The sequence below is a fragment of the Pholcus phalangioides genome, unplaced genomic scaffold, assembly GCF_987345545.1.
Source record: "Pholcus phalangioides strain wild (caught in Gottingen) unplaced genomic scaffold, Ppha-v1.0 ptg000007l_1, whole genome shotgun sequence".
NCBI classification, from domain to species: Eukaryota; Metazoa; Arthropoda; class Arachnida; order Araneae; family Pholcidae; genus Pholcus; species Pholcus phalangioides.
This window is the reverse complement of record NW_028301600.1, coordinates 27,612,666-27,628,966: the sequence shown is the minus strand read 5'-3', so window position 1 is coordinate 27,628,966 and position 16,301 is coordinate 27,612,666. Positions and strand designations below refer to the sequence as shown.

Sequence of the window (16,301 nt, the reverse complement as noted above, 5' to 3'; positions counted from 1 at the left end):
TGTCGAAGTTGAGTTCTGTTAGCTTTTAAAGAGTGATTTTAAAATCATGGTACAAATTTTGAGGGAGATGATAAAGCATACAGGAAACATATCTCGCATAGCGATGTGGAAGCGCTGTGACGCATTTAGACTCGAGTCACCATTATAGTGCTGTGTGTGAAAACAACACAAGAACTGCAACAAATTTCTTAATTTTATAGTGTTCCTTAAAATGCCTTATTCGCAATGTGTTATTTACAATGCGTGTTTTCACTGGTGACGGAACTGTTTGGCTTGGCATGTTTAAAAACAACTTGTTTTCCTTCTCAGAATTTGTACATACGTCCATCCTGTTCAGAACCAGTCACCTTAAAGATAACCTTGGGTTTCTGGGACCAGTGTTATTGAATTTTTGATGTCACATCAGAGGAATTTATTTTAGCTAGCTCTTGCCATCTTTGACGAAAAATGTTTGTTTCAGTGTGCCAAATAAACGAAATCAGTTCAAACAAAAAAGGAAACCATGCTCTGGTCACGAGATTCATCCTCTTCTGTAGCGGGGGATAAGACATTTTTTTTTTTCTGTTGTCCCGTCAACATATTGGGTGTTTTTCACAAGTGTCGCTTCCTGTGTTTAGATTTTTTTCAGAATTAATAGAGCATGAAATACCATCCCGTGAAAGATCGGTCATTTCTGAATCACTGCGAATGTTGGAAAAAGTGAGAGTCTGTCAGAATATCTTTGTAAGCTGTCATGACCATAACTTGACTTCCCCCTTGAAACGTTTTGCAACACTTTACGTGAGTAACAGTCGTTCGTTATAGAAGATTTCAAGCATGAAGGAGAGTGTGGCCGCACGTTTAGTTATTTTTTGTTTTTGTTTTTTTACGTAAAGCTGCAATCACGATCAGTTTTGATATTTATGACTACAGTGAAATCAGTTTTACTGGTTACGGGTTTGCGAATCATGTGCCAGTTGAACATAAAATTTTGTAATACCGTTTATATTAGGCACGTATGAACAGCTATGGTGTGTGTGTATGTACCCCGATGCCATAGTTGACTGGCGAAGTAAGAAAGGAATTTCAACGGAATGGGACAAGACAGGTGGTTTTATGCACCGATGACTCGAAAGGGGCTTTCAATAAAACAACTTGAAATGACAATACCTTTTCAAAAGCAATGATAAGAAAAATTGGTGTAAATTTAATATAGCTTTTTAAATTGCTCACAATTATGAATAGTTTTTTTTGTTCTAACATGCACTGATGATAAACTTGAATATATATGATGTTTATATCTTTAACGCTCTAAACGACAATTACGAGATATCTCGCCTCCTTAAAACCCTCTTATTTCGGCAATGATTGATTGCACCGATAGTTTTATTGTTGGCTTCATCTTCGAGCATGTTTTCCATCCCATAACCTATCGATCAATATCCAGTGGGCTGAGTCGGCTATTGTTAATGTATCGATAACAGAAGACGTGTTCGAAATATATAACTTTTCCCCTCCCCTTTGGGGTAGTATAAGAATATGAGTGTAGTAATATATATAAATAATTAATAATGAGGCTCTCTTTCCTGGTTTTGTTTTAATTATTATCCTCAGAGTCGGGGAGGGAGCACTATCACCTGCACAAAATCGGGAAAAAGTCTTCTTTTTGAAAAAGATTCGGACTTTTTAGAGGTTTTTTTTATTTCTACTGTGCCACTTATAATGCGGATCAGTAAAATTTATAAAACCACTTGGTCTGTAAAATTTATAAAACCCTTTAACCTCTCCTTCAACATTACAAGGGGGTGCCAAAATACCTCCTTGTCACGGCTGACCAAGCATCCAGTTGCGCCCCTGTGTTCAGCAGCAGTATTTCCAAACACGTCGAACTGTTCCCGTGACTTAGATCTCTTTCACCAGTTTGAAGAAACAGAACGTTTTCCCACAAGAGATGCCCTCCTATTCGTATAATAAATAAAGTGCTCTTTCACAAACATCCACTAAAAAGTGCTACTACTGATGTCCAGTAGCTTTCCGAGTTGTGGCAATGGCTCATAAATATGACTGGACATAATATTGAAGGAATATGTCACAATCTCAAGTTGATACAATCAATAGCTTTTGATATATGTATGTTTCTAGTGCCACTGCTTTCTAGCCCTCGTATTTCTCAAGCTTTTTTTCAGAACAATCTATACATTTGAAATACTTTTGTAAATTTATTAATTTAAGCGCAAAATTCTTGTTATCGTCGAAATAGCTTAAGGTAATCTCACGGAGATGAAGAAATTGTTCGAAATCGGAAATTATTCACCGGTTTTGGTTTAGATATTCTTTTGCTTCAACATTTACGGGTCAATTTTTTTATGAGGTTTATCATTGTTTATAACTAAAAGAACTTGATGGATTTAGTAATATGTAATGAGCTCGCTTTCATAGTCGCTTTGTTAATGTATATATTTATTTCCGTAGATTTTGTTCTGCACTTTGAATACTCACAAAGCGGACATGTCAAAACTTCTTGGTGGCCAGATTGGTTTAGACGATTTTATTTTCGTCCATCGTAAAGGACAAGCCAAAGAAGTTGAAATTACTAAATCTGAAGACGCTTTAGGACTGACCATTACAGACAACGGCGCCGGTTACGCTTTCATCAAAAGGATTAAAGAAGGCAGCCTCATTGATTCCATCGGTTTCATTCAGGTACGTTGATGATCGAATTTCTTTTTCCGTTTGAGATCCCAAATGTCAGCAACTGAAGTACACGCATTTGAACCTGGGCGGTTTTCACTGAATAATAATAATAATCGTTTTGCCATACGGGCCCACAGGTCTTCGCGCGGACACAGCCATGCGGAAAAAATAGGAAATCTTAGTAGAAACACATCAAGAAAACTTAATGTGCTTCAGTAGAGCATGTAATCAAACACGTTAGCAGTCAAGATGGGAGAACTAGTTTATATCGAATAATATGAGAAAAATTCCTCATCCGACCTTCACTATCGGAGGTGTATGTAGTTTGAAAATATACTAGGTGAAAAAAGTACTATGACAGAACGAAGTAGTTTCTGTTTTTTTTAGGTTTCTAAGAGCACCTCTCAGCATGGGTCTTCGATTTTCACTATCTAATCATTTCACGCTTCCGAGAAAAAGGGAGAACGGTCGAAGTAATCTGGTAACATAAATTGACCATTGAATTAGATTCACTAGATCTTGAGTAAATAGACTCGCATCCAAAGCAAGCATTACTTTCATTTTTCTCTCGTCTACTTTCTCTTCCGCTCTCTTCTATGTATTTCCTTAGTTTTACTGTCGCTGTTTCACTATACGATAAAATTTTGAGGAGGAATTTTAAACACACATTTCAAGCACAATTCATCATATAAATCCAATGGCAAAAATAATTTTCGTCGCTTTTCTTTCATTTGGGGCTTAAAATTTGATTTTACATGCGTAAGCCATATGACGCACGCGCTAGAAGTACTGATTGAATTAACACTTACAGGGACGGTGCCACCCGCAAGATACGAATATACTATTAAAAAATTGTGTGATCTTTTTCCACTTCTTCTCTATTAATACGATATAATATTTATAACACTCGTGTATTCGTTCTTGACCAATTGTAAAAATTTTCCATAATTTCCAATTTTCAAACTTGTCAGGAAAATTTTAACCCTCCCGTCCTTTTCTGAATTGTTGCCGTGCCTCTCACTTTGCCAATTTCTAAATTTGATGTGATACGGGCTTGAGTCCCGTATATACGGGACGAATGGCGATTTTCAGCTCCCGTAATATTTTCTTCATGTTGGCGCCTTTGTAATCGGTTGATATTTAATTAATAACATTGCTCTTTTTGAGTTCTCTTACATAGATAGTGACTATATAGGATGCATAACTAACAGCCCGAACCACAAATTACTGGTGAATCAATGATCCTAGAGTCATACTTCCAATTAGAAAAAGTATCCACATAATGTGTAGACCTCAGTTAAGTCATTCATATTGCAAGGGGTTGTATAGCTATTCAAATAAAAAAAATTAACTTTTTATACAGACACCCTGTGCTCAAAAACCCAATTAGAACGTTATTTCCCTGTCTTTCCTGAGGCCAACAAAAAAAAATTCCACGTTTCAAAATTCAATATTTGCTTAGATATTTAAATTCAAAAAAAGGAGGAAAGTGTTGGGAAAAAAACAGGATAAAAATGTGGGTAAAAAGCGTTTTACAAAACAATAACTTATAAAGAGATGGTATTTTTTCGGCCTGAAATATACTGAGAATTGAATGTTATGCCGAAACTGATATTTGGAAAGAAAAGTGATTTGCCTCCTTCGAGAATCGAACCAAGAGGACCCGGGTTCGATTCCCGGAGGAGGCAAATCACTTTTCTTTCCAAATATCGGTTTCGGCATAACATCCAGAAAAATTCAATTTCCAATAACTTATAAAGTTCAATTGAATTCATAACGCTCATTTCCAATCCGTAATGGTTTATGTTATATATTAGGTTGGAGATCATATTGAAAAAATCAACGATACGCCTATGGTCGGATGTCGTCATTTTGAAGTAGCCAAGCAACTGAAAGATATTCCAAAAGGATCCACATTCACGCTTAGGATGATAGAGCCATTGCGAGCAGGATTCTGTGAGTGATTTTACATCAATGCATATGCAGCAATACCATATTCATATTTTCGCTGATAAAAATCGCACTGAAAAGTTTTATCCATCTTCAACTGATCAAACGATAATCCCTCGCTGTGGTGGCCAACCTTTTCGTGGCCCCTTTTTTCGTAGACAACGATTCTGTACGAGTGTCAATCTTCAACATGAGAATTTTCACTCACCAAACATTTTTTATCGTTGCTCTCATTTAGGATTGGCAGACATCCGGTATCGTCCCATATTTTAAAGAAATCTTTCAGTATCCCAGAAAATTTTAATTAAAGTTTTTTTTCCTAGAGAATTTTTTTGTTAAACTCATGTATCTTCATGTATCTTAAATATTTAATAAAAATTGGAATTTGAATTACAATGAAAACTTTCCCGGTCAAAAAATGTTCCAAAAACAAGATTTTTATTGTAAACAAATCGAATAGAAACATACTTATTTTTTGTTATTGGAAATTTTCGAACCACTCTAAGATCACATAAAAAAAACAGTTTTACATACTTTTTTTTTTGAATAATACATTTTTTGAGCACCACGTTTATGAAGATAATCTGTTGAACACAAAACATTAATTTAGCCAGGAATTTATCTTCTCATCATCATTCCTTTTGAAAAATTCAATATTTAATTTTATAATTATCAGAACTATCTAGTGTAGGGGTTCTCAAATTGTGGCCCTGGTGAGCCTCCAACCTTTGTGAGGGGCGCCGAGGAGCGATGACCTCGAAAGGTTTTCGAAAATATTCTTTGTTAAACAGCTCCGGGGAGCCTGCGAAGCTCGCGGATAAGCATTGAATAGGGGAAAGGGGCGCCGCGGGTAGAAAAAGTTTGAGAACCCGACTGGAATAGGGATAGTGGGCTCGTCTGCAGCCATTTTGTTCTTGCGCTGGGATCCTATAGGGTCGCTGCACCGAGTACTGCCTCGGAAATGACGCCAAGCAGCGGTAAAAAAAACATTGCGTCCGAGACAGAATGGCAACCTAGCAGACTTTCCCGCACAAAAAAAGCGTATGAAAGCTATATCCAGTGGCTATACCCAACACCACCTATAGAACAAGGCCTCTGCACGAAGCTTGTGACATCAATGAAGAAGGCCATTTCTTCTATTGCCATTGGATATACTGCAAAAAAAGATAAAGATATCGCATGCGTCGGCCTGCTATATCCAATGGCAATAGGTGAAATAGCCTTCTTCAGTGGCGTCACGAGCTTCGTGCGGAGGCCTTGTTCTATAGGTGGTGTTGCTATAACCCGATCTAGTGTGTTAGAATACATAGAAAACCATGAAAAAAATCGGATATATTTATTACTCGATATTCGTAATGTCTGCCTATTTGCTTGAAATTTTTGGTGGTTTCAGTCAAGTTTAGAAAAATAATTAGTATCTGTCTTTTTATTTTACAGCACATATTGGCCCACGAAGTGGAAGCGGAACTGCTGGTAGTAATAAGAAGGGAAATTATGGTTCAGGAAAGGAAACTTTGCGGCTAAGAGCTAAGGGACCAGCAACTATTGAACAAGCGGTTTGTTATCAATTCGTTTCATATTCTCTAACTGTTGCTATTTTGTACTAAACAAATTCTTAAGGCATACAATACTAAAAGTGGTACGGTACATTACAAACTGGTCGTATAAGTTTTATTATTTAAAGTTATAAGTTTTTAAATAAGTATTATTTATGCATATTATGTTATTATTATGCAATTTGCAGCTCTAGAGTACGGATTTAGATATTTACTCAAATTTATTTGTAAATTAATCTGAGGCTTGAAAATATATGAAAAAAACTTCATCACAGAGGTATATTTTAATTTCGGTTTTGTATATGATTAAAAAGGAAATCCTCTAGTGAACCACTGACTTTTTTAAAATTATGTTGCATCAATGCCTCTGTTCTCTAAATCACCAAATTTACATTCGATTTTTAAATAGTATTCTGATGGTTTTTTTCCATTATTTTAGCCTGATAATATTGTTCAAGCTGCAGTAGATAAAATTAATTGCCTGCTGGAAACATACATGGGTATCAATGATTCTGAATTAGGTGAGTATGCAATTTTTAACAAAAGAACTATAATGAATTTGTGCAGGATGAAGGATATTCCCAAGAAAATTTCACAAAACAATCGACAATAATAACAAATTGTTATAGCTTCTTATTTGAAAACATTTAAAATCAGGTTGAATATCCCAAAATTATGATAATTTTTTTCCCCAGAAATTAAGACTTTATCAAAAATACGATTTGAATTTTATCGATATTTTAAAAGTCGATATAAATTTTATTTTTCCAAAAAAACACTAATGAAATAATATTTATACAAATACAAATACAACGCCACAACAGACAAAATGCCCAACGAGGTGACTGCCAACGAGGTGGGTTACAGAAATCAATCAATTTTCCTTAGACGCTAGCGCCTCACGAAGTATAAGTGAAAGTTTAAACCCCCCCCGCCCAAACAGTATTAACAAAATTTTAGCTCAAGCTAAATACAACACACAACATTTAAAATTCGAATTCTAATCTTTGCATGTTGTTTAGTGACCATTTTACCGAACGAAACAATTTTTCTCGTATTATTCCGCTATTCGTCATAATGATGAATATTCTTATTTCGTCAAGTATTTTGGGAAAGTTGACTTTGATATTTTTTCATCGTGAATTCGTCATTTTAATGTGAAATGTGTATCGGTATAATGCCCCGTTTCTTAGAAACATAACAACTTGTCCGCGTTGAAAATTTTCGGAAAATTTTAAATTGATAAAACACTTATAAAATTATTATTCATATTCCTATATTCACTTATAGGATAATTGAATAGCTTGAAAGGTAAATAATGAATATTTTATCACATAATATTTTATAGTAATCATTCGGTTTTCAATCTTCATTTGTTTAAACATTCGGTTTTTCCAATTTTTTTACAGCGACTCAAATATGGGATCTTGGATGCGATAAAGCCAATCCTCATGATTTCGTTACAGCGATAGACAACTCCGATCTCGAAGCTTTTGGTTTTACCGACGATTTCGTGTTTGATTTATGGGGAGCAATCAGTGATGCAAAAAGTGGAAGACTTATGAAGGAGATAAAAGATGGTTTCAGGACTGCTATGTAATTTCGAAAGAAACGAACACTCGTGCGTTCTTAACCTGTTCCATTGATGAAGGTAATGGAGCGAAATAGTGATGCCATACCTATAAAAAAAAAACATTCTACATTATAAGAGGTGCTGCATAACGTTTATGTTTGGACATACGTATTTCTTTTGTGAAATAAAACAGTAGAAAATAGTGATATATTGCAGCTGTGTATGAAGAATATTGTGGAAATCCGTCCTCCAATGTATGATGATACGAAAAATAATTAGAGCCTATTGTTTTCAGTATTCAGTTAAATGTCTGAAAAAAATTAAAGAAAAAGAAAAATTGAAATTTTATGCATTTGATTGCTTGAACCAAAAGTATTAAATCTTTTTTTTCTTGCACAAATTTTCGGCCCATGTTAATTTTTTTAAGTAAACCACTGCACACTAATTAACAAAACAAAACCTTTTTTTTACTATAGATATAGCTTATTAATTAAATTTAGGAAAAAAAAACTTTTCTCTTCAGAAAAACGAACAGAAATTTTCTTTTGTTTCAAAACGTAAATAGTTTTGAGATAAATGTAAGCTTGCAGGAAAAACATGAAGTTAAAATCAAAGAAACCAATCACTATATATGATAAATCACCCTTCGCAAACGAGGGCTCATCAATTCAGTATATTGACCTCAATAGCGTTCTTTATGCAGAATAAAATCTAGCGAATTTGCTTTCTTCAGGATGTTGCACCATAGAGTTTGTTCAACCTGAAAATGTTTTAATAATATTTTTGTTTTTCGTATTACAAAAAAACTAAATCTTCTTTTCTTGAATCTTAATTTTTATACATAACATGATAAACACAAAGTAAATCAACATCAGCTCCATTCTAGCATAAAAGGAAAAGAAATTTGTGAAGGTTAATTTCACATTCCATACAAGGATTAGATTCACAAAAAAGAAGAATCAACTAATAAAGATGAAATATTCATAACAATATATAAAGACGACTAATAAACAATATGTACAAAAAATTAGATCATAATCATAATGTTCGCAGAATAAAAAAAATTATTTCAAATAATAGTATAAATGTAATATACTATATACAGGGTGATCAGCGAATAAGCCCTTATTTCAAAATTAAATATCTCTACAACAAAGATCAATAAAATTATGCGGTAAACGGTACGTTTATTAGCAAAACTGTAAGAATGTTGTACAGAAATTTCGAAAATTTAGTTTTTTTTTTTAATTTTTTAAAATTAAAAAAAAAAAACTGGAGATTTTGGGGTTCTGAAAATCCTCATTTGTGTGAAGAGAAACCACTGCATTCGCCTAAAGTTACTGCATGGGCTGTGGTATGCGCCAGAGGCATTATCGGCCCCTTCTTCGAAACGATTACTACTGAACGTTACGTTACAATTTTGGAACAATTTGTCAGCACACATGGCGCATACCGCAGCCCATGCAGTAACTTTAGGCGAATGCAGTGGTTTCTCTTCACACAAATGAGGATTTTCAGAACCCCAAAATCTCCAAATCCTAAATTTTCGAAATTTCTGTACAACATTTTTACAGTTTTGCTAATAAACGTACCGTTTACCGCATAATTCTATTGATCTTTGTTGTAGAGATATTTAATTTTGAAATAAGGGCTTATTCGCTGATCACCCTGTATAAGAATTGCATAGAAAAAAGTTACAGGATCCCATCCGGATAATGCACTAACAATTTAATGAAAAAGAATCGAAGAGGTATGCATTATTACGAAAACATTTCGATACACCTGTATAATAAATACAATACAAAATCAAAAACAAGTACTTCCAAAGGCAACATTGGTAGGTTAGACAACAGACCAGAAACATTCAGTCAGAGTCAAACGAGAGCCATCAAAATATAACCATTCGAAGAATGGTCTAAACATGATCATACAGTATAGTCATGTTTTATGCACATACAGTATAGTCATGTCATGTTTTATGCACATACAGTATAGTCATGTTTTATGCACATACAGTATCTTTATAGCACATAAACAATAAATTTATTAAATTAAGGTAAATATAATTCCAATACTCTCTCTCTCTCTCTCTCTCTCTCTCTTTGACCAACCATTTTGGAGAAGCAATAAACATAGAACGCCAATTACAAGTCTGATTACTCTAAATATTGTATATACAAATATAAAGACCACAACAGACAAAATGCTCAACGAGGTGGCTGAAAAAAGATGCCCATAAAAATATGGATGTTGAATATATATATCTAAACTATATCAAAAATACAGCAACCCAATAAGAGCAATAAAAACCAATAATTATGAGAAAATATAAATACACTGCCCATGGAAAATTAAGTATGGATAGCTTTTCGATTTACCCCAATATGCTTATCGTATTTCCTTTTAAATGAGTCAATTCTGTTAGAATATATGACTCCTCCCCTCCCCCCCCCCCGGAGGTAAAATATTCCATTTATTCGCAGCCCTATTAGAGATAAACTCCCTGCGACACGCACACTAGAATTATACCTTACAAATCGATACTGGTGTCCCCTTGTCGAAGTAGTTGATTGACGATGTATTAATCACTCATGGTAAATTTTTTATCCATCCCGTTGAAAATTTTAAACACTTCTATCATATCCCCCCGACACCTGCGCTCTTCCAATGCCAACATTTTCAAAAAAACATGTCTCTCTTCATAGCTTAAGCCCCTTTTCCAGCATGGCCCAGCCGCAAGGTAGCCTGCTTATATCCCACAAGGGATAGAGCGGGGGCCATGTTTGGTGTTTGCATAGCTTAAGCCCCGTGTACCATCAAAAATACGCGTGACTCTTCTCTGCACCCCGTCGACCAAGTCTATGTCTCTTTGTAGGTATATTTTTTTCCAAAATAAAGGTATACAAGACTCAAGTGCATACGGAGGGGTGTTTGCATTGTATATTCATAAATATTTTTTGGGGGGGGGGGCAAAAACCGCCTAATATATTAGGTTCCGGCGCCTATGAATTACGGAAAAACGCCAGGATGTCTCTTACAATACGGGGCATACGGCTAGCGTAAAAAACGAGATGGTAAATACAAGACATCACCAATCATTCGAGGATGATGTCACTCTCCGCCATCCATACGATGGTTTTTAACAGCTGGCTGTACGAAGAAGGATTTAGGAAAGAGGGAAAATTCAATTGCCCTTGCGGGTAATCGAACCCACGTCCTCACACTCGTCGGGTGAGTGCCCTAGACCACTAGACTACAAAGGCAACGAATGTCTCAATCTTTCCTTAGATCTCAGTTGTGAGCTTTGGCTTGAATTAGTTTCGACCGTCAATGTACGATCCCGTTCAGTGCATACGAGCCCTAAAGAAAGATTGAGATATTCATTGCCTTTTTTAGTCTAGGGCGCTCACCCGGCAAGGAAGTGAGAGGACGTGGGTTTGAATCCCCACAAGGACAGCTGAGTTTTCTCTTTCCTAAACATATCTTCAGGGCCGTCATTTAAACTTTTTCCGGGGGGGGGGCAAAGACCATGTACTAAAGGTACGCATATATATATATTTGTATATTTTCCAAAGCCGGGGGGGGGGCCCTGCCCCCCCCCCTAAATGACGGGCCTGCATATCTTCGTATCCGCCAGCTATTAAAAACCTTCGTATCACCAATCATTTGCAAAAAATTGCAGAACGAGAAAAAAACATTGCCATTCATCTCACAAATTTCTCGTTATTTGTACATGTTGGCGGTAATTGGTGAAATACCGTTTATCCTGCATTTGGGGGGGGGGGGGGAGGAATCATATTTTTCTCTAGGAAATATGGTGTCAAACATGAGAAATATCTGAAATGTATATCTTTGTGTGTATGTGTGTGTGTGTGTATACAATTGTCTTTATATTCATAGCTAGGCTGACCACATTTCTCCGCGAAAAATATGGGAAATTGTGATCGGGATACAGGAAAATACGGGAAATTGCTGATTATCGCCGGAAGTGATGCTGAAGGTGAGAAAAGCTGCCAACTATCACTAAAATCACACAAAAATGCCAATCATGGATAATGAAACCAACACCATCTATAGCGGAAGCGCGAAGCTTTTGATGTCACTGATGTCACTGAAGAAGGTCATCTCAGCTATAGCCATTGGATATACTACCCCAAAAGGGTGAAGTTGGCGCATGCGTCGGTCTGCTATATCCAATGGCTATAGGCAACACCATCTATAACAGAAGGCCTCCGCGCGAAGCTCGTGACGTCAGTTTCTTTCTTTCAAACTGAGCACAAATCAGGTCTATCGTCATGGGCAATTTACTACCTAGTGAGTTGTGCCGGCAGTGCAAGTGTGTGTAATTAACAGTCTGAGTGCTTATCTAGTGCTGTGTCCGATTTTTTAGTGCTGTCATCTACATTTCAGAAGTCAAGTGAGTGAAGTGTAACGATTGAATATTTGTACCGTTTGTAGGCCTGTTGCTCTCCATGGCGAGACTTTTTAATGGGGAGAGCGACTCGCATTTGCGCTTTGAAATTGGAACCACAGAAAACCAACTTCAGCCGACCACCATTGTGGCGACGGCGGGTTCGAACCCTGGTCCGCACGATGCGAGTCCGTCACTGTGACCACTCGACCACCACAGCGGCTCCTTATGTCATTACTACTTCACCAAACACCAACTCTGACCATATCGCTATATTGCAGTTTACTGTCATTAATGAGTTACGTTGGAAATGAAGGTGACATCTATCGGCGGTCACCTCAAGCTCGCTAGGGAAAATATCTTATCTATAGTCTCTCCCGGGTTTGAACCTGGGACCGTGACGACAACCTTCACGGTGTTAGAAGAATATCTTACAACCACGCCACTCGGGCGCTTCATGACGTCATAGCTACTGGAAACAGCAGGCTGATGAATGCGCCATGTTTACCCTTTTGTTGTAGTATATCCATTGGTATTAGTGGAGATGACCTTCGTCAGTAACGTCACGAGCTTCGCGCGGAGATCTTCTGCTATAGATGGTGTTGATGAAGCACCACTGCAACACTTGCAGTGGATTGAAATAAATTCTACGAAAAAAAAAAATCAAGGAAACAAATCTGTGGTGTTTGGTCAGAACATGATAACTCCAAAATCACAGTTTTGAGATATAAGCATTTTCATGTTCATTTAAAAATCAAAAATAAAGCATACACACAAATACAAATGCAAATATCATACATCAGAATGTTGTGTAGTCGTACGCACGTATTTGCACATTTATCTCACTTCTAATTAGTTATAATTAGCAAGATCTACTTTTAGATCAAAAAGCCATTTTTTGGAGGTATCATGTTTTGACCAAACACCACAGAAATATTCTCTGGATATTATGCTGAGGTGAACTCGCATAATATCCAGAAAATATGTGGGCTGAGAGAAAGCCGTCAATCTCTCGTTAAAAAATATTTAAAAATTTGTGAAATTAATATTTTTTGATATTTATTATATTATTAATTAATAATTACCATGGTATAAGTTATAAGGAAAGAAAATAATTTTAATCCGTGATTTCAATAAAGAAACGAAGATTAATTCAAGTTGGCTTCGTTGAACATACGTGGAATAACTAGACATTTTTGCACAAAAGTTGGAAAAAGTCGGCTAAAATTGTGTGGTCAGTCATAGCAACATTTATCATACGTCATAATTATAAATTGTCACATTTATATAATCATGTTAAATCATGTGAAAATAAAATTTATCTTCGATTTCAGTAAAGAATAAAAATTCTATCAAACTTCTTTGACAATACGGAAAAGTTTTTTAAAAATAGTAGGAACAGCAAAATTATGAAGGTTTTCAACAGCTGGCTGGTGCGAAGATGTATTTAAGAATGAGAAAAAATTCAAGTGCCCTTTCGCGGGGAATCGATCCCACGTCCTCTCACTTGCCCGATGAGCGCACTAGACTAAGGCAACGAATATCTTAATCTTTCGTTAGAGCTCGTGTGCACTGAACGGGACCATACATGGATGGTCGGACCTAATTCTGGCCAAAGTTCACAATTGCTGACACTGTCACCAGATGGCGGGCAGGAAAGACTTAGGTATTCTTTGCTTTTGTGGTCTAGGGCACTCACCTGGCAAGTGAAAGGACGTGTGTTTGATTCCCCGCAAGGGCAATTGAATTTTCTCTCTTTCCTAAATACATCTTCGCATCAGCCAGCTGTTGAAAACCTTCATATGGATAGCGGAAATGACATCGTCCTCGGATCAGCCAAAATTACACAAAAATACAGGTATGTCCAGTGGAATTCGGTCATATTGTCACCTCATTCACTGTAACAATTTTATCATAATATTATTTATAAGTCATAAAACAAAATAATTTTCATTCCTGATTTCAATAAGGAATAAAAATTCACATAAGCTTTGTCTATAAATAATGTCGGGACGTCCCGTAAAATGGGTCATATGGCCAACTTGATGATTTCAACTAATCAAAATAACAGACACCCCCCCCCCCATTCAACTGTACTAGACGGACCGTGCGTCCTGTATTTCGCGGGACATTCCCATATTTTCACGTAATTTTGGCCATCCCGACTCTTCTTTAATAATGTCTAGTTTTTTCACGTATTTTCAACGAAGCCTATTTGAATTTTTATTCTTTGTTAAAATCAAGGTTTGAAATTATTTTTTAACTCGTAAATTATGATAATTAAAACTATAAATAAGAATATTCATCTAACATACCATAAACTGGGGTAACTTTAGGACAAGAATTGCACAATTTTGAATATGGTATCTGTACTGTGATTGTTAACAACATGATTTTTGGGGGAAAATATATCTACAATTTTTAGCTTGCAAACCATGCCCGATAGCTTAAAATTATTTATAAAATTAATAGAGTTGTTGTCCTTGAATGATTGTTACCCCAATACTAGCCTGTAGAAATTCAACAGGAGTCGTCTTGCAATGAAAAAATGAAATTTTTTTAGTTTGTTTCTTAAAAACATTTTTTTTTCAGTTTTTCTCCAGGAAAAGTTGTTCATTTAACTCCTTTACAATCACGGACGAAATATTTCATCTAAACGCCAGCGGAATAAATTTAATCTAGTTCTCTATATTTTCTTTCCTCTCTCATTATCGTGAAACTTTATTCTAACGCTATGAACTGAAGCTTTTTTCTTCCCCGTTCTTTCCATATACTCCTGTTAGGGATTTATTCCCCCTTCCCCAACATATAATGTTTCTTTCTCCCATATAAACTGAAGAGCCAAAAAAACTGGTACAGGCACGCGTATGCAAATAAAGAGATATGGAACCAATCAGAGTACGGCGCTGCGGTCGGCAACGCCTATATAACACAACAAGTGTCTGGCATAGTTGTTAGATCGTTTACTGCTGCTACAATGGCAGGTTATCGAGATTTAAGTGAGTTTGAACGTGGTGTTATAGTCGGCGCACGAGAGATGGGACATAGCATCTCCGAGGTAGCGATGCAATTTGGATTTTCACGTACGACCATTTCACGAGTGTACCGTGAATATCGGGAATCCGGTAAAAAATTAAATCTACGACATCGCTGTGGCCGGAAAAAGATCATGCAAGAACGGGACTGACGAGAATCATTAAACGTGACAGACGTGCAACCCTTCCGCAAATTGCTGCAGATTTCAATGTTGGGCCATCAACAAGTGTCAGCGTGTGAACCATTCAACGAAATATCATCGATATGGGCTTTCGGAGCCGAAGGCCCACTCGTGTACCCTTGATGACTGCACGACACAAAGCTTTACGCCTCGCCTGGGCCCAACAACACCGACATTGGGCTGTTGAGGACTGGAAACACGTTGCCTGGTCTGACGAGTCTCGGTTCCAATTGCTTCGAGCTGATGGACGTGTACGGGTATGGAGACAACCTCATGAATCCATGGACCCTACATGTCAACAGCCATGTTCTACCTTTCTTTAAATCTAGATTTGTTTCTTTCATGAGTCGCGCTGGAAGTCGCCATATTGGTTAACTTTGACACGGTTTGCATGTCCGTCAAAGAAAGAGGGAGATATACAAATACAAATACAAATACAACGCCACAACAGACAAAATGCCCAACGAGGTGGCTGATAAAAAGATGCCCATAAAAATATGGATGTCATATATTTCAAAAATACATCAACCCAATTAAAAATGCAATTAACACAAATCATAAACAATATATACACATGATAAAATATTATACAATGCCCATAAAGAATACTTATGGTTGTCTTATTCTAAGAATGGATAGCTTCTCGATTTACCCGAACATGTTTATCGTATTTCTTTTTAAACGTGTCAATTGTGTTACAATTTACTACCTCCGGGGGTAAGCTATTCCATTTATTAACAACCCTATTAGAGAAAAATTTCCTGCGACACCATAACCTTGCATTGTCCCTCACCAATCGATACTGGTGTCCCCTTGTAAAAGCAGTCGATTGGCGGTGTACGAAAAGTTCATGGTCCATCCTATCCATCCCATTGAAAATTTTGAACACTTCGATCATATCTCCTCGACACCTGCGTTCAT

The 16,301-nt window shown here is 36.5% G+C and overlaps 1 protein-coding gene across 1 annotated transcript in view; it reads left to right on the top strand.

Moving 5' to 3' along the window:
• kermit (PDZ domain-containing protein GIPC-like protein kermit) overlaps window positions 1–8,150 on the top strand; it is a 33,619-nt gene extending 25,469 nt beyond the window's left edge. The window contains exons 2-6 of the mRNA XM_089232956.1: window positions 2,452–2,682; window positions 4,491–4,629; window positions 6,061–6,179; window positions 6,619–6,700; window positions 7,589–8,150. Coding sequence (XP_089089082.1) covers window positions 2,452–2,682; window positions 4,491–4,629; window positions 6,061–6,179; window positions 6,619–6,700; window positions 7,589–7,779 — 762 coding nt within the window. The 3' untranslated portion in view covers window positions 7,780–8,150. The remainder of the gene's footprint in view (window positions 1–2,451; window positions 2,683–4,490; window positions 4,630–6,060; window positions 6,180–6,618; window positions 6,701–7,588) is intronic.
• Window positions 8,151–16,301: the final 8,151 nt, after the last annotated feature.